The sequence below is a fragment of the Phoenix dactylifera genome, chromosome 17, assembly GCF_009389715.1.
Source record: "Phoenix dactylifera cultivar Barhee BC4 chromosome 17, palm_55x_up_171113_PBpolish2nd_filt_p, whole genome shotgun sequence".
NCBI classification, from domain to species: Eukaryota; Viridiplantae; Streptophyta; class Magnoliopsida; order Arecales; family Arecaceae; genus Phoenix; species Phoenix dactylifera.
This window is the reverse complement of record NC_052408.1, coordinates 3,561,152-3,576,346: the sequence shown is the minus strand read 5'-3', so window position 1 is coordinate 3,576,346 and position 15,195 is coordinate 3,561,152. Positions and strand designations below refer to the sequence as shown.

The following is a 15,195-nucleotide window of genomic DNA, read 5'->3' as shown; positions in this document are numbered from 1 at the left end:
ATCTTTGTTCTCTCTATCATGTGATACAGAAAACCTATCTAGGGGTGCCTCTCGCTGTCCACGACCCGTAGCACTTTATACAATGGTCTGATAGCCTTCACTATTGCAGTGGCCCGCTTTCAGAATGTCTGCCTCGTCACCAAGTCCTCGATATTGCCCCTACAGTGCTGGCCCTCGCATATCTTTTTTTCTATCACTCGAGACTGACAAACATTTGACGTAGGGATGTTTTCTTCTCAAGAAGGCAATCAAGTGCAACGTAGTGGGTAGCAAATCATGTGACTTTCAGTTTCAAGATTTCTCTCTCTGCATATGCCCTCATTAGTGAAAGGACTCACATATGATTACAAATATACCTAGCGATGGTTTGAGTTATTTATACTGTCTCCTACACCCTACAAATCTTCGTAATGTCCATCAATATAATATCGATGCAATATGCAATACATGGGGTTCAGAAAATATGTGGTCATCACTCGATCAAGATCTCATTAGCGATCTTATATTGTGACCCATTATCAACGATGACCTGCATGGCATTCTCCTCGCCTACCTAGGGGTGCAAATGAGTTGGGTCAGACCGAATCCTAAGTGACCTCGACCTGATCCAGTTTTTTGTTTAGGTCCTAATTTTTGATCCAATAGAAAATCGGGTCGGGTCTATAGTAGACCCAATAGGTCATTCAGGTCGGATCAGGTGTATAACTCGTCTCAACCCAAAAAATTTGGGTCCGATTCGGGTTTGCTTGTTTGATTCGGTGCATCACTCAATGCATTAAAGCTTATTCAACTAAAATCAACCATATCCCTCGCCTCAGTCCTTTTCCTTACCACCCTCTCCAAAGCTTGGTCCGGTCGCCACTTTTGGATCTCTCGCTGAAACTTTGATTCTAAGAGGTGTCCTCTAGCTGATAATATGGCTGTAGATGGGCTCATCCGAATGCTAATAGCAAAATTCGATCCATAAGATTCTCCGAGTTGTGTAGGATAGTAGCCGCCGAAAGATATCTCAGACACACTATATTCGTATGCATATGGGTCATAGGCTGCTTGTGGCTGCGGGTAACAGGATCCAGTATATGGCTCAAAATCTGATACGTCTATAGAATCTACTCCATATGCAGGGTCATTTGTAGCTGTATCATGTCCTCATGAATGACCTCGAGGAGTTTGTCTCCTATATGCAATTGTATTCTCGCGAACTCTAGCAGATCGTGCACTGTAGTCCCTATCTTGTATAGGATGCATAAACTAGGACTCACCGATGAATTGAAGACTATCCTGCGGTTGTCTTATAAACAATAATCTTCTTTCCTCCACTCTCTTCCTGGCGGGTAGATCCATGACTACTAGAATTGGGATTGCTGTTGCTTCTGTCTCTGAATCTAAATGTACTGACTCCTTCTCGACACTCTCCATTAGGGCTACAAGCGCCTTTTGTTTTTCTTTTTTGATGTATTAGGTAGTTGTCTTCTTACCCTTCGTGCCCCTCTTTGCTTGGCTATGCTGAGATGATGTATGTTGCCCTCCTGACCGAGTCGACCAAGTAGCGTAGTGGCCTCGTCTAAGCATCTCTCAATCATATATCTGAGATGTCTCGGACAAGGAGTCATGTTGTGATTGGCTCTCCTGTGGCTGTGGCTGATCAACTGAAAGAATGCATGGAATATTGTGCTTTGCCCATTGTCCTGCATCAATCCTAGCCCCGCTGGCTACAAAATTGGACGATCGTGGAGGCGATCTTCGTTCATCAAGGTCCGGCTCCTACTGCTAGCCCACAAGTCATCCGATCATAAAATCATCCTCATCATCAATCGAAATCACTATGGATCAGATCTGTATACTTGAGCTCCACTTTCTTCTGAATGCACTTTAGCCTCAATCTCAGATTGTAGTGAATATATACAAGGTCGCTGAGGTGCTTCCGTGTCAAATGGTTCTTTTACTTGCTGTGGATGAGGACGAAGGTGGACCAGTTGTGCTCAAAACTACTCGAGAAGACCATTTGGAAGAGGTTCGAATAGCTAGCTGCTTAAAATTTTTGCGGACATCTCAAAATGAATCCACCATTCAGCTGCAAAAATATTTTAAAAAAATAGATATAAGATAATACTATATTAGTAACGATCTAATATATATCCTTCTGATGTGTAACATACTTAGATTCATATTTTTCTTACTTATGACAGCTGTCGAGCGACCAGAAGATACCAGGCTTACATATGTTAATAATAGAAGATAATAGTTAACTTACATATGTTACTTAAGTTAACTTAGCTCTCTTAGACATAGGGTTGTGAATTCTGGATTAGGCTTCATTTTGTAAATAACATTACACAGAGCAGCCAGAAGTTCGTTATCCATATTGATTCTTGCTTCGCTGTATTGGAACTGAGGGTTCAAGTAGTATACTGTATATAGAGTTCGTTATATTCTTAGTAAAATTTTATAAGTACGGGAGCAGTCTAATTTTCAATATTCTTTCTTACTTGCTAGATGCAAGTTTCTACCCATCTGGTAGTCCCATCGTCATTCAATGATACCGTTGTACTCCTAGGCATGGGCTGGATTTGTCTTTATGGTATGAGTCTTTGTCCTCTCCATCATGTGATATAGAAAATCCATTTAGGGGTATTTCTCGCTGTTCACGACTCGTAACACTTCATACAATAGTCTGATAGCCTTTCTATCGCAGTAGCCCACTTTCAGAATGTCTGCCTCATCACCAAGTCCTCAATATTACCCCTTCAGTGCTGGCCCTTGCATATCTATTTTTCTACCACTCGAGATTGACAAACATTTGACGTAGGGATGTTTTTCTCAAGAAGGCGATCAAGTGCAACGTAGTGGGTGGCAAATCATGTGACTCCCGGTTTCAAGATTTCTCCCTTTGCATATGCCTTCATTAGTAAAAGGACTCATGTATGATTACAAATATACCTAGTGATGGTTTGAGTTGTCTATACTGTCTCTTGCACCCTACGAATCTTCATAATGTCCATCAACATGATGCCAATGCAATATGCAATACATGGGGTCCAGAAAATATAGGGTCGCCGCTCCATCAAGATCTCATCAGCGGCCTTATATTGTGACCCATTATCAGTGATGACCTGCATGACATTCTCCTCGCCTACCTAGGGGTGCAAATGGGTTGGGTCGGGCTGGATCCTGAGTAACTTCGACCCAACTCATTTTCTTGTTTAGGTCCTAATTTTTGACCCAATAGAAAATCGGGTTGGGTCTATAGTAGACCCAATGGGTCATTCGGGTCGGATCGGATCCATGTATAACTCGGTCTTAACCCAAAAAATTCGGGTTCGATTCGGGTCTGCTTGTTTGGTCCGGTGCATCACTCAAGCCATTAAAGCTTATTCAACTAAAATCAGCCATATCCCTCGCCTCAGTTCTTTTTCTTACCACCCTCTCCAAAGCTTGGTCCAATCGTCGCCGCCTACCGCCGGGGCACTGTCCCTCCCTGTCATTAGCCACCTGCACCTCCTCCGGCCCCCATCCATTGGACCCTCTACCGCCTCGCCACCCGCCACTCTTCAGCCTCTGCCTCGGCTCCACCCTCTATGTCATGACCTCCTCTGCGAAAGTTGCCCACGAGCTCTACAAGATTCACAACACCACCATCTCCAGCCACTCCCAGACCGCTGCCGCTCGCCACTTCGCCTATGATGCTGTCGACTTCACCTTCGTCCCTATGGTCCTTACTGGTGCTTTGTCAAGTGCCTTTGCATGTTCGACCTTCTCGGCCCCCGAACCCGTCAACCTCCTCAACCCTCGGAACCATCGACCTCCTCCGCCCTGTCTGCCGCATCGAGCTCCTTGACCCCCTACGCTCCGCTCTTGACAAGTCAGCACATTGTGAGCTAGCAAAAGGATGGCAGCCAACATGACATCATTGGGGCCGAAGGGGAGATCGAGGCTCGAGAGCTGGTGAAGTAGGTTGCCGGAGGGAGACCGACATCTATTCTGTTGCTCCTTTCTCCCACTCCCCTCACCCTAATCATTTCATTTCTTTGTTCCATAGCCGTAGCGGAAAAAGAGTGGGAAGTAACACCTTGTCAGCCTCTCCATCAAAAAGTTTTAAAAAATTTTTCTTGTCCTTAGCTTCTCTGGCTAGGCAATTTTGGGAATTTATAGGGACATCCTGCAGCCACAACATTAGTCATAGACAGAGGCTGCAGAGAAAAAAGAGTGAGAAGTAACATCTTGTCAACCTCTCCCTCAAAAAGTAAAAAAAAAAAAAAACTTCTTGTCATTAGCTTCTCTGGCCAGGCAGTCATGAAAATTTATTAGGACATCCTGCAGCTACAATATGAGTCATAGCTTATCCCGTAGCTCCCAAATTTAGCTCACAAAGTCAAAATGCGAATTTATTACATTACGTGTGTTGGAACTAGTGTAAAGTGAAGAGCAGATTCTTAGAACCTGATTTATTTATTATTTATAGTAATACTTTAATACTCTATATAATGGTCGCTTGGGTCGGGTCGGATAGGAATTCAGTAAATCCAGACCCAACCTGAAAATAGAACATGTCCAATTTTAAGACCCGACCCGACCCCACGGGTTCTCCAAAATGGGTCGAGTCGGGTTGGGTCACGGGTCAACCCGACACATTTGCAGCCTTACTGCTACTTGATCAATCACCTCCTCTATCAGTTTGAAGATATACTTGGCACCGTACACTGATCAGAAGTATCAACTGATTTGTAGAAAAAGGTTTTCGCATCACAATATGTCAGAAAGTTGATGCTCTACCTGGTAGGACTGGTCCAACCATCACACATCACAGTCAATCATATATAGGTCATTTGCTCTTGTAGGAGGCAATCCATTTCTCTATCTTCTCCTTATTATCGTAGATGTCCTTCGGGCCTGAAGTATCTACACAGGACTGACAACTTGTATGATGGAAATGACAGACTTGTAGTACGTATCGTTTGCCACATTCGCTACGATATGGCTGAAATGGAACCAGAATCTAATAGCTCGCCACATATCCTTCTTATCCTTCTTCGTCATTGAGTCAATTTTTTGTTGCTTTGAATCTCTGTTGGAGAAGGCATGTTGATCTAAATCATAGATTGTTGCTGCTGGTGGAATCTCTATAGATGACTTTTTTTGCTACCAAAAGCCCTCCGTATAGAAGCAATCCAGCCACCGCCTCTGCTGACGGCCTATTTGACTGAGGTGGTCTTCTTGAACTCTGGATCTGCCTTGTTGCTCACAGAACCGGAGCCCGACTTGTAGTACAAGGACCCAAATTGAGCCGTATACCTAGCTATCTCATCTTGCTGCCATTGATCATCTAGGCTCGCTTGCATGGCAGTTTGATTCTGTGCCTCCTCGTCATCTGGAGCGGACACCTCCTCTGACTCTCTAGAGTGATAAAAAGGTGGCTCTACCGCTCGGCGATCCACCTCCACCTTTTTCTTGGAAACCCTCTTCTTCGCTGCTCTGAAATCAATGAAGTGCTTCTTTATCACCTGCTGAACCTTCTGTGAGCATTTTCGACATATAGATCTATCGGGTATGCATCAAAGGCTACTTATTTCTCAATTTTTTTTCAAATTTAGGTATAGGGCACTGTGGACATAATCGCGTCAAAATTTGAATAAATGGACACCAAATTTTTATGAAGAGTAGCTTGCATTATCTTAAATACGTTTCTAATTTTACATTTTTTTAATTTTTAATTATTTTAATTTTTAATTTTTTAACCGAAAGATATATTTTTAATTTTTTAAAAATATATATAATTCAAAAATTAAAAATTTTTATGACAGCGTGTAGATTGTTTATAGACCTACAACATATAAAAAATCAAGTCCAAATCAAAAATTTTGGCAAGATCTTTTCTTATTTTGTAATTTTCAAGCTATTTTTTCAAGCTCCCTAAAAACGAGGGAATGAGATAGAGAGAGAAAGCACAGCGTATTTAGCCTTGGATCTTCGTTTTAATAGCCTGAGTTAGTGTTGTTTTTAAAGTATTTGGAAAGAAAAAGCGGCGGAAGAACACCTCCTCACTATGAATTTTTGTTGGGAAGGTTTCTTGGGCCATCCCAACAACAATTGTTGGGCATTAGACAACCCAATCAGTCAACTCGGTTCGGAAGTGGGTCGATTCGGTGTGAACCAGCCGGTTGGCACCGAGTTGGAATGAAACCGAGCGGTTCCAGACGGTTTTAGGCTAGTTTGCACCGATTCCGGCCGGTTTGGAGCCAGTTCAATGCTGGTTCCAGTTGGTTCGAAGCCGGAACTGAATACGAAGCCAAACCGATCCGGTTTCGCACTGAATCGGCTCAGTACTGTCCGAACCGAACGGTTCGGTCTGGTTCGGCAGATCATGCACAAAGCCCTTAAATTTAGTTTGTCAAGCTTGTATTTGATAATCTACATTTCTTAACCGCAATATTTTTTTCTTTGTTTATATTCACAGTTACCCTTTTCTGTAGTAATTAATGACAGAACCATTCATTCATTTGAGAAAAAGATGGTGCCTTTCTGCACTCAGCATATTCATTATTCTTCTAGCGCTGACTGTTAGGAAATATGACCCTGTCAGATTTTTATGAACTATTTCATTCTCTAATGTTTGTTTCTTTGTGTTTTATAGTCTCGAGCTTTCAGAATCAGCAGTATATATTTCATAATTTCTATTTATATTAACTTTCCTTTTTTAACCAGCCACTGAAAGAATCGTATCAAGAAAGATGGCATTAGGGCCTCTTCATACTTGCCAATCATTCCATCTGTACTTCGATCTATTGTCCTGAAAATTAGTATACACGATTACAATTATTTCTTTTCGAAATGTTTCCTTTTTTCGTTTCTTGAATCGTATTCACTGCAGCTTTCAGGTTAGGCTTGAGATATGCTGCTGCTTTAAAACATGGTTATATTACAAACTATCTGTATTCTGGGCGGCAGAGATCCATCCTCTGAGAAGTCCTGCAAGTTTAGGTGTGGGAAGATAGAAAAATCCTTAAAGACTTTTTCATTTTTGCGTAAAGTGCAGACAGTTTATATAGTTTCTTCGTTGATCTTGTTATATTTTCACTAGCATGTGAATCGACGTTCTACCAATAAAAGACAAGTAATTTAAACTGCAACCTATGATCAGAAAACTGGGCAGCCATCAACTACAACACCCTTTGCAGTGGGGCAAGAAGCCAGGGAGCAACCATCCAGGTCATTTCCCCACCACTTCAGGCTGACATCCTCCAGCCCCAGGCACAGATACAGCAAGACTGCCATGAATGCCAGCCCAGAATCCAGAGCACCCGAAAGCACATAGTTATGCCGCTGCCACCAATCACGCCGGTACCTATAAACTACAAAGCCCGACAAGAAGCCAACAATGATCCAGGTAGCGTAGTTAGCGGCTGTGGCTGGAGGCATCTTGTGGGTGGCACCAATCAGTACAGGCATGTTGATGAGACTTATCCACTGCTTCTTTGGGAAGGCCTTATGGGCGAGCCAAATGAGAAGAGGCGCAATGGCCCCGGCCAGGAAGAACCAGTTGATGGCTGAGTAGGTACCAAGGTCTCCGAAGATCCGGCGGGGGCCAATGAGACCCCATATGACAGAGGCATCAAAGAACACATGGTCAGATGGGCAGGTCCACGGGCTGTCCGAGGATAGAAGCTCCGTGTCGCAGATGTTGGGGATGGTGTCCATGAGCCACCATGCAGTTCCAAGATAGACAATTGCAGCAATTAGAGTACCTACCACCTGCCATTGTTTTGACTCAGTTAAATTGCTATGGGAGATGTGAATGCTTTCGCATGTGAAAGGTAGAGAAAAGCTAACCCAACTGAATGTATGTTGATAGTAAATGGAAATAAGTCTTGCTTTAATTGGTGCATACTTCCGAAAATTCAATTGTAAAATTGATTTTTTGAGCAGAGAGAGTAAATATGATATCATACAGCTTAAAAGCAACTTCTTGATGGCAATATGGGTAGAAGTAGAACCAAGGGTGTCATTTTGGAGAGCTAGGAACAATTACTGGGTTGAATATAAGGAGAATGATCTAGGAAGCACTTCATACTGTTTTCATACTGATGCTTGTAGCATGCAATACATCAACTTATTTTTTTTTTGCATGTAGAGAATTAATCAGGATTCCTATGAGAAGAATCAGTCATAATTAAACGGGAATTCTTGTGCTTCTGACTGATAGAGAAGTCCCTAGAGACATTTTAACCATTGTCTACTGCAGCTACTGCCATCTACTGGATATGGCTATGCAGCATTTGAAGGTTGAGTTGTAGCTGCTCTGGTATTCAATCTTTTATTGGAATAGTTGGAAACTATGTGGCAAACTACTGTAAGCATAAATAGAGAACTCATATATTGATCTCAAAAATATGGACATCTAGCTTCGCTGTATATTGTTAAGTGGTGTTTATGTTGGATCAACATGCTTTTGATTCCTAAGCTTATGAGTTTTTTTTATGAGGAAAAAGGGTTATGAATGTTGTTTTTCCAAGGCATATATACCCACATTTTAGTTCACAAGGTGGTAATTATTACACAAACTAGAAAGGGAAACTAACCTGAGCCATGAACATTGTTCTGGGTGGGATCTTCATGTAGTGCCCCAGCTTGAAGTCTTGCAAAAATGTCAAGGCCTGTGTCATGCTGATGTAACCATATACCTTGAAGCACATGTTTGCAACCGGCCTGCCTGGATACAAGTATCCCATGATATACTCTGTGATGATGTTTAAACCTGGTGTCTGTTTTGCAGCAGAAGAAGCAATTCAAAGTTCAATTCAGCAATTTAGATGGACATTTCACAAAGACAACCAGCTTGCAGATACCTGGTTGGTTGTGGCTGTGATGATTCCAATGGGGAGAGTGAAGAAAATGGCAAGGCCACAAGCCAGCAAGACACCCCACCATGGCAATTGGAGTTGATCGATGTAGTACTCGCATGCAAAGATGGTCAGAGCGACATTGGCGACGAGGATGCAGATGAACCACCACTGCGGAACTTGCTTATATTGGCGCATGAGCCTCGTATGCACATCCATCTTCTTCTCTTGGAACGCCGACTTGCTCATTTGCCATATTTCTCTGCAACACCCCATCAACAACTTGGTTAAGATTCGTTTCCATACAGCTAGATCCAATGGTTACCTAATTTTCCCCTCAAATGTATATTCTGACTTTACTAAATTTTAAGCACTCGTCTTTACAAAAGCATCAATGATTTTTTTTTTTTTTTTTTGGGTAGCTTTGACCAAGATATTGTTTGATTGCTAACAAATGAAGTTCCTGTGTATATCCTAGGGCTGGATAAAGCTAGAGCTAAAGCTACTTTGCCTAGTGTAACCCTAATAAATCCTCAAAAGCTCTAAGCCTGTCACAACTGTAGACTTCACCTAAAAAGATTAGATAGAAAGTATCATTTGGATTTTTTAGTTTTATATAAGTACTCAAGATCTCTCTAGCGAATAACCGATGTGGAACTAAATATATGTCTGCACAAATAATCAGAATCAAATTAATTCAAATTCAATTATAAGCACCATAAGTCCACTTATAAATACCATAATCAGTTTGTGGTGAATAAGTCTATCCTACAGCGTCCCTTAATCCATATAAATCATGCTCTGGATCCGTTCTATCGCAATCAATGATCTCACCTAAGAGGGCTAGTCAGAAAATATTATTTAGATTTTTTAGCACTATATAAGTACCTAAGATCTTCATGGGATAGGATTAAATATATGTTGCAGCATCTTTGCTATGGCTCAGCAGCTAGAGTTGCAAATGACTCCGCAGTTTGTTTCATTTCACAAATGTGTGAAGGCAACAAAGCGAGGTCATGAAAAAAAAAAAAGAAAAAAGCGCTTGCGACATAAATTGCATCAACGAAAAGGCAGCTGATTAATGCACGTACGCAGTCCAGTTCTAAAAGCGAAAAGAGTTTCCGTTAGTTACCTGCCATGGAAGAGGAGAACATGAGAGACAATAGCTGTGAGAGAAGCGAAGCCTACACCATAAGTCACTGCGAAGAAGGTGCTCAGATAGAGAGGGCCTTCCTTCTCGTAGGCGTCGACGTCGAGGTGAAAGTTAGAGTCTATAATGCTGGAGATGTTGTAGCTCTGGCCGGTCGAGCTGAAGAGACCGTCAGAGAAAATGGGGAAGGTCTTGGCCTTGTAGAGGTTGAGCCAGTAGGCGGTGGGGGTGATGACATACATAATGAGAACAAACCCGGCGGCGACGTTGGCGGTGGCGAACCAGGGGCTGGCCAGGGGGCTGCCGAGGTACGAGGAGATGGTGGACCAGTCGAGGCCGATGGCTCCGATGCCGAGGCCGTAGAGGCCGGAGCCGAGCTGCTGGGCAAGGATGGAGCGAGGGAAGATCCAGCAGATCCAAGAGAGGGAGGTTAGCATGGAGAAGAGGTAGCCCGGGAACACGTAGTAGCCAAAGCTACAGATAAAGGCTACCATGAAGAACTGGTTACGGGTCAGGCCATGCTTAGGCCGCGCTTCCTTCTCGTGGAGTGCCCTGCACAACAAAGTTCAATAAAAATGTAGTCAGCCAAATGATGTATATATGCATGTAGCAAGTCTAAATCAGATTTGAGATTCCTGTGAGTTGATTTTTTTTTCTGAGAAGAATTTCAAATCTAGCAAAGATATCAATACAAAGCATTCTTGGCCTTTGTAATATCGGCATATGTAAGGTGATTTATTCAGATTGATGCCATATAAGTTTCTGTCAGTGTTATCTTAAACGTTATTTCAAAATATTAAAATCAAGATCTATACACAAATTTAAGTTTTTTTTAATTACTACATCAACCGATATTCTAGTTGTTATATGTTGATTAAGATCTAAGCATTTTTGGAATTTTTTTTTCTTCAAAACTTTTCCAGCTTTCAGCTTATATGATATTAAACTTCAATTCCTGAACTACAAGCTACTTACCTAAAAGGCTGATATATTATCTTTTAAATCAGTATTTAAAATAATGGAAACCAGTTTACCCGTGATCCGAGTGGATTGGTGACTTGGATGAACTAACTTGCAAGTCAATTAATCAAATACATAATAGAATATCTTAGTAACATAAATATACAATATCATATTTAAACATATGACAACTACATATTATAAATATATATATAATAAAATAATGATTATATAATTTTAAGTGCATGCAAATAAATTGAATATTTTTATAGAGATATTTCTGAAACTTTGATTGAGTTTTTGATTGAATTGTTTCCTCAATAAGCGATCCGATAAGCGATCCAACCAGTAATCTTATAGATCCGATACTGTTTGATCATTCCTTAAGTTGGATCATCGAGCTTTTAAAAAGTGCTTTCAATAATGCTTTTATGTTTGCTGTAGGCAGCGAACCATCCAAAATCAATACACACTGCTAGTTTTAGTCTACATATCTTAAAACATATATATTTGAAACTCAAGAATTTTCAATAACTCTGAACCATAGATTAAGAAAAAGTTTTTGTTGTATTATTGCTTTATGGCTCGCTTGATGTATAGGTGATAAAACATGTTCAATTTCTAGAAATCATGAAAGAAGAAGACAAACTGAATTCAAATAATTAAAGCAATGTGTTTTTGGCAGTCAAGATTACAAGGAGTAGGACTGCGGGTTGGTCAAATAAGAACCAGCCTAAGCTCAATCTGGCTAACAAAATATCGAATCCAAGCCTAGTCTAACTTCACAAATAATTGATTGCACTCAGTTAAACCCAACCCACTATAATCGATATTCTCCTAAACTAATTACTTACGTATTTTCTGATTTTCAAACACTCAAAGCCCAATCAAACGAATCATTAAACATTGTATTCTGATTCAACTCGTATGATTCAATGACACTCCTTGATTGAATTGATTCCGACACTACGTAAGCGAACCGTGGCTCTAAAAGGCTTCAGAAGGAAGGTGTTTAGGTTGACCGGTTGTGCCATTCACTCCTTCATTGCAGTCTCCATATATGGTGATCTAGGCCCTTTAGCAAGGTCATCACCATACTCAGTATCAAACATCAGAATTTTTTTCAGAACCATGATAAAGCAAAAACATTTTTCTTATTAGAGTTAACGCATAAATAATAACAGGTAGATGTTAGCAGCTATGTGTGGGCTGGTATGGAGGCTATTGAAGGCAAAAATTTCATAGAGCTAATCTTGTCTTGCAAAGACTTGTTCATTATTTTAGCATCCTTCTTGTTTGAAAATTATTTATAATTTAATTTCATAAATTAGAAATTCTTGCAGCAAAAGCTTGGTTATTTGAAAGTTGGATTCTTCTCTACGCGTGAAACGCAGGATCACCAATCACCATGCAAAAGCCTTAAATAAATATCATTGGGATAAAACAAGAGAAGACAGCTCATGAAAACTGCTGCCTTGTCCATAAATAAATAAGTCAATGACACCCTACTCCTTGGAAGATGTTTAGGCACAGGTAGGCAGTTGTTGTATACCAATTTTTTATAAAGAATAATGCCTTCGCAACCGGGATTTTTGTGGGCTGCCGGGAGTTAAAAATAGATATTAGAGCTCTGAATTGAAATCAAAGAGTCTCCCATGGGTTTCACGACCCAGTTCTGAGCTCATTCCAGGTACGCACTGGTCCACGTAGCAATTCTCTGTTTATAAAAATGCCAGATTCTTGTCCTATCATTGACATCTAGCGCCCTTTCCTTGGGAGGAAGGGCATTTGATTCTAGCGTTCGAAAAGCGGATGTTGGAAATTAAATCAAATAGTCTCTCTGCAAAATTTTAAGCACGCGTGGTAGAATCAAAATTGGCAAACAAAATCAAAGTTCGCACTTACAAAAAAGAAAAAAAAAAGAAAAAAATACCGTGAAAAAGCTCTAAACAATATGTTAGGCTTGTATCTCTTAGCACAAAAAAAAATATATTTTTTTTTTTTGCAATGTCTATCGTTGGATTAAGCACCACACAAACCTCCACATACTCAAAATTGATTTATAATCCGCTACGTGAACTTTAAACCACTCATTTTGAAATCTAATGGTGGATTTATAGAAAGAGAATATTTTTTTTCAAGTATTTTTGTATATTGTTAGATTTTTGGATGACACATAATATATGCATACTTTTCTTTAAGATAAATAATGACGACATCATCATTTTAAAATTATTATATATATATTGATAAGACAAATGGATTATATACTACTGGTATAAATATATACATAAAAATTAGAAAATAAAAAATTCCCGAATAGCTATTTGACAATTGACATGGTCGACAATTTATCAGTATTTTTTTTAGAAAAAAAAAAGAAAACCCAATAAGGTAAGGCACGTCCTCATGACAGGACACCCATCCCTTTCCTATAAAAGATTTTTCGGATCCAATAAATAAAAATACACTCGGGCCCCACCAAACGTAACCATCACTGCCAGCTAATTTCCAACCTAACCGTGGCTCAGCCATTAAACGTGTCGAACCAACCAACACAGAAACGGTACAGCGCCGTATCTACGCGCAAAAGAAGGATTCACCTCCCTTCGCGCGAATCCACCATTAGATTTCGCAAATGGTGGCTTCGAGAGCTGCGCAGGCGGATGAAAGAGAGTTCGAAGTGCTCTGCGGAGAGCGATCCAACGGGCGACGTCGTGAAAGAAGATCGACCATTCTTTCGCGCGAAAGATACAACCCGAACCCCACCGAAACAGAAGGATTCCTGGCCGGGAATGAGAAATGGGTGAAACGCTAATCCCCTTACCTGAACAGCGAGACCTGGACCAGGTTGTACGGCCACCACATCGCCGCCGGCTCCACCAGATATCGCCGGAATATTCCCGCCCACCCAAACCCCAACACCTTTTTCGAACAACCTCATCATTTTTTTAAATAAAAAACGTATTATGTAATATTAAAAAATGAGAAAAATGATAGAAAGATAAAGGAGACCTGGGTGGTGAGGACGACGAGGAGGGAGACGAAGAAGGTGATGTGCTGGTGGTAGAAGATCTTGACGGCGGTGACGACATGGATGGCGTAGACGCTGCCGGCGCCGGAGTTGGCGAAGATGGTGATCAATACGTGCTCTTTTATGTTGAACGGCCCCGGATTGAGCGTGAACTCCCAGCGCCTCCCCTTGAAGAAAACACGGTCAGTTATCGTCCGAGCCATCAGGTGGCCCAGGGGCACCACCGCGATCTGGGCCGAGATGGAGGTGATCGAGAGCGGCTCCTTCCGGTACCAGAAGAACTGGTTCAGAAAGGACAGCAGCGCGCAGGAGATCGTGCCGAGAACCCACATGCGGAACGTCAGCACGGGAACGGACGGGTCGTCGCCCACCGGCACGGTGAGAGCCACCTGCTCGATCGGCGAATTCTCCTCCTCCTCCTCCTCGGCATCGTCAGCTGCTTGCGGCGGGGAAGATGACGATGATGTCGAGGCTGAGGGGTCGGCGTGAACTGCTCGCTCAAAGGGAAGGAGGAGGTTAGAGGTGATGAGAAGAGATGAGTGGGAGAGGAAGGGAAGGAAATGTCGATCATGGGCTTACGGAGAGGGGTGGTGATTTCTTTCTGCTTCTCTTCTTCTTCTTCTTCTTCTTCTTCCTGGCGGGGGGAATCCATGTTGCTGAATCTGTTCTTGTGATTCTTATGAGTTTTTGAATGCTTGGTATAGGCAGTAAAGAGAGCAAGAGAGAGACGGGAAGGAATGGGGACGAGGGTCTTGTCTTTTTTTTAACTGGTTTCTTTTTCTATCATTATCGGTATTTTTCTTTCTGTGGTGTAGAAACAAGGAAGATGGAAGGCTATGAGGAGGGATTACGCAATCTTGACTGTAGATATTTGTCAAAACTAGGCAGCAGATTCTCTGCAATCCATATGGTAGGAAGGTGCATTGAAACTTTTTATGCACAAAATTTGAAATGATTTTCTTTTTTATTTAAGATCAACCTCCATTATGATTGAATGCCGGAGAGTTGCACATATAGCTCAAAATTTCATGATCAATATCCACTTACAGGAATGCGGTTCGAGTTATATCTTTCGCATGAAAGGCTGATTCACCATCTTGGACCATTTAATGCCTACTTCCAATTTTGTGTAGATAGATGAAATAAAATTTGCAATGCTTTGAGATTTGTGCAAGATATGATTTGATGTCGTAAAAGAAGATCAATCGTTCATT

General features: G+C 41.4%; 1 protein-coding gene across 1 annotated transcript; it reads right to left on the bottom strand.

The window, feature by feature from the left end:
• Window positions 1-6,981: 6,981 nt before the first annotated feature.
• LOC103719069 (oligopeptide transporter 7-like) lies at window positions 6,982-14,886 on the bottom strand. The gene is made up of 7 exons (XM_039114763.1): window positions 14,561-14,886; window positions 13,963-14,471; window positions 13,775-13,872; window positions 9,970-10,539; window positions 8,844-9,099; window positions 8,577-8,759; window positions 6,982-7,749 (listed from the first exon to the last, which is right to left on the bottom strand). Exons 1-7 carry the CDS (start codon window positions 14,631-14,633, stop codon window positions 7,135-7,137), a joined length of 2,304 nt encoding a protein of 767 aa, XP_038970691.1. The 5' UTR covers window positions 14,634-14,886; the 3' UTR covers window positions 6,982-7,134.
• Between the last annotated feature and the right edge of the window lie 309 nt (window positions 14,887-15,195).

Bases quoted from the DNA above. Each gene is read 5' to 3' on its own strand.
- LOC103719069 (XM_039114763.1), bottom strand. From the start codon at position 14,633: ATGGATTCCCCCCGCCAGGAAGAAGAAGAAGAAGAAGAAGAAGAGAAG. The intron at 14,472-14,560 runs GTAAGCCCATGA...TTGAGCGAGCAG, and splicing joins AGAAATCACCACCCCTCTCC to TTCACGCCGACCCCTCAGCC. The intron at 9,100-9,969 runs GTAACTAACGGA...GGGGTGTTGCAG, and splicing joins GTTCTCCTCTTCCATGGCAG to AGAAATATGGCAAATGAGCA.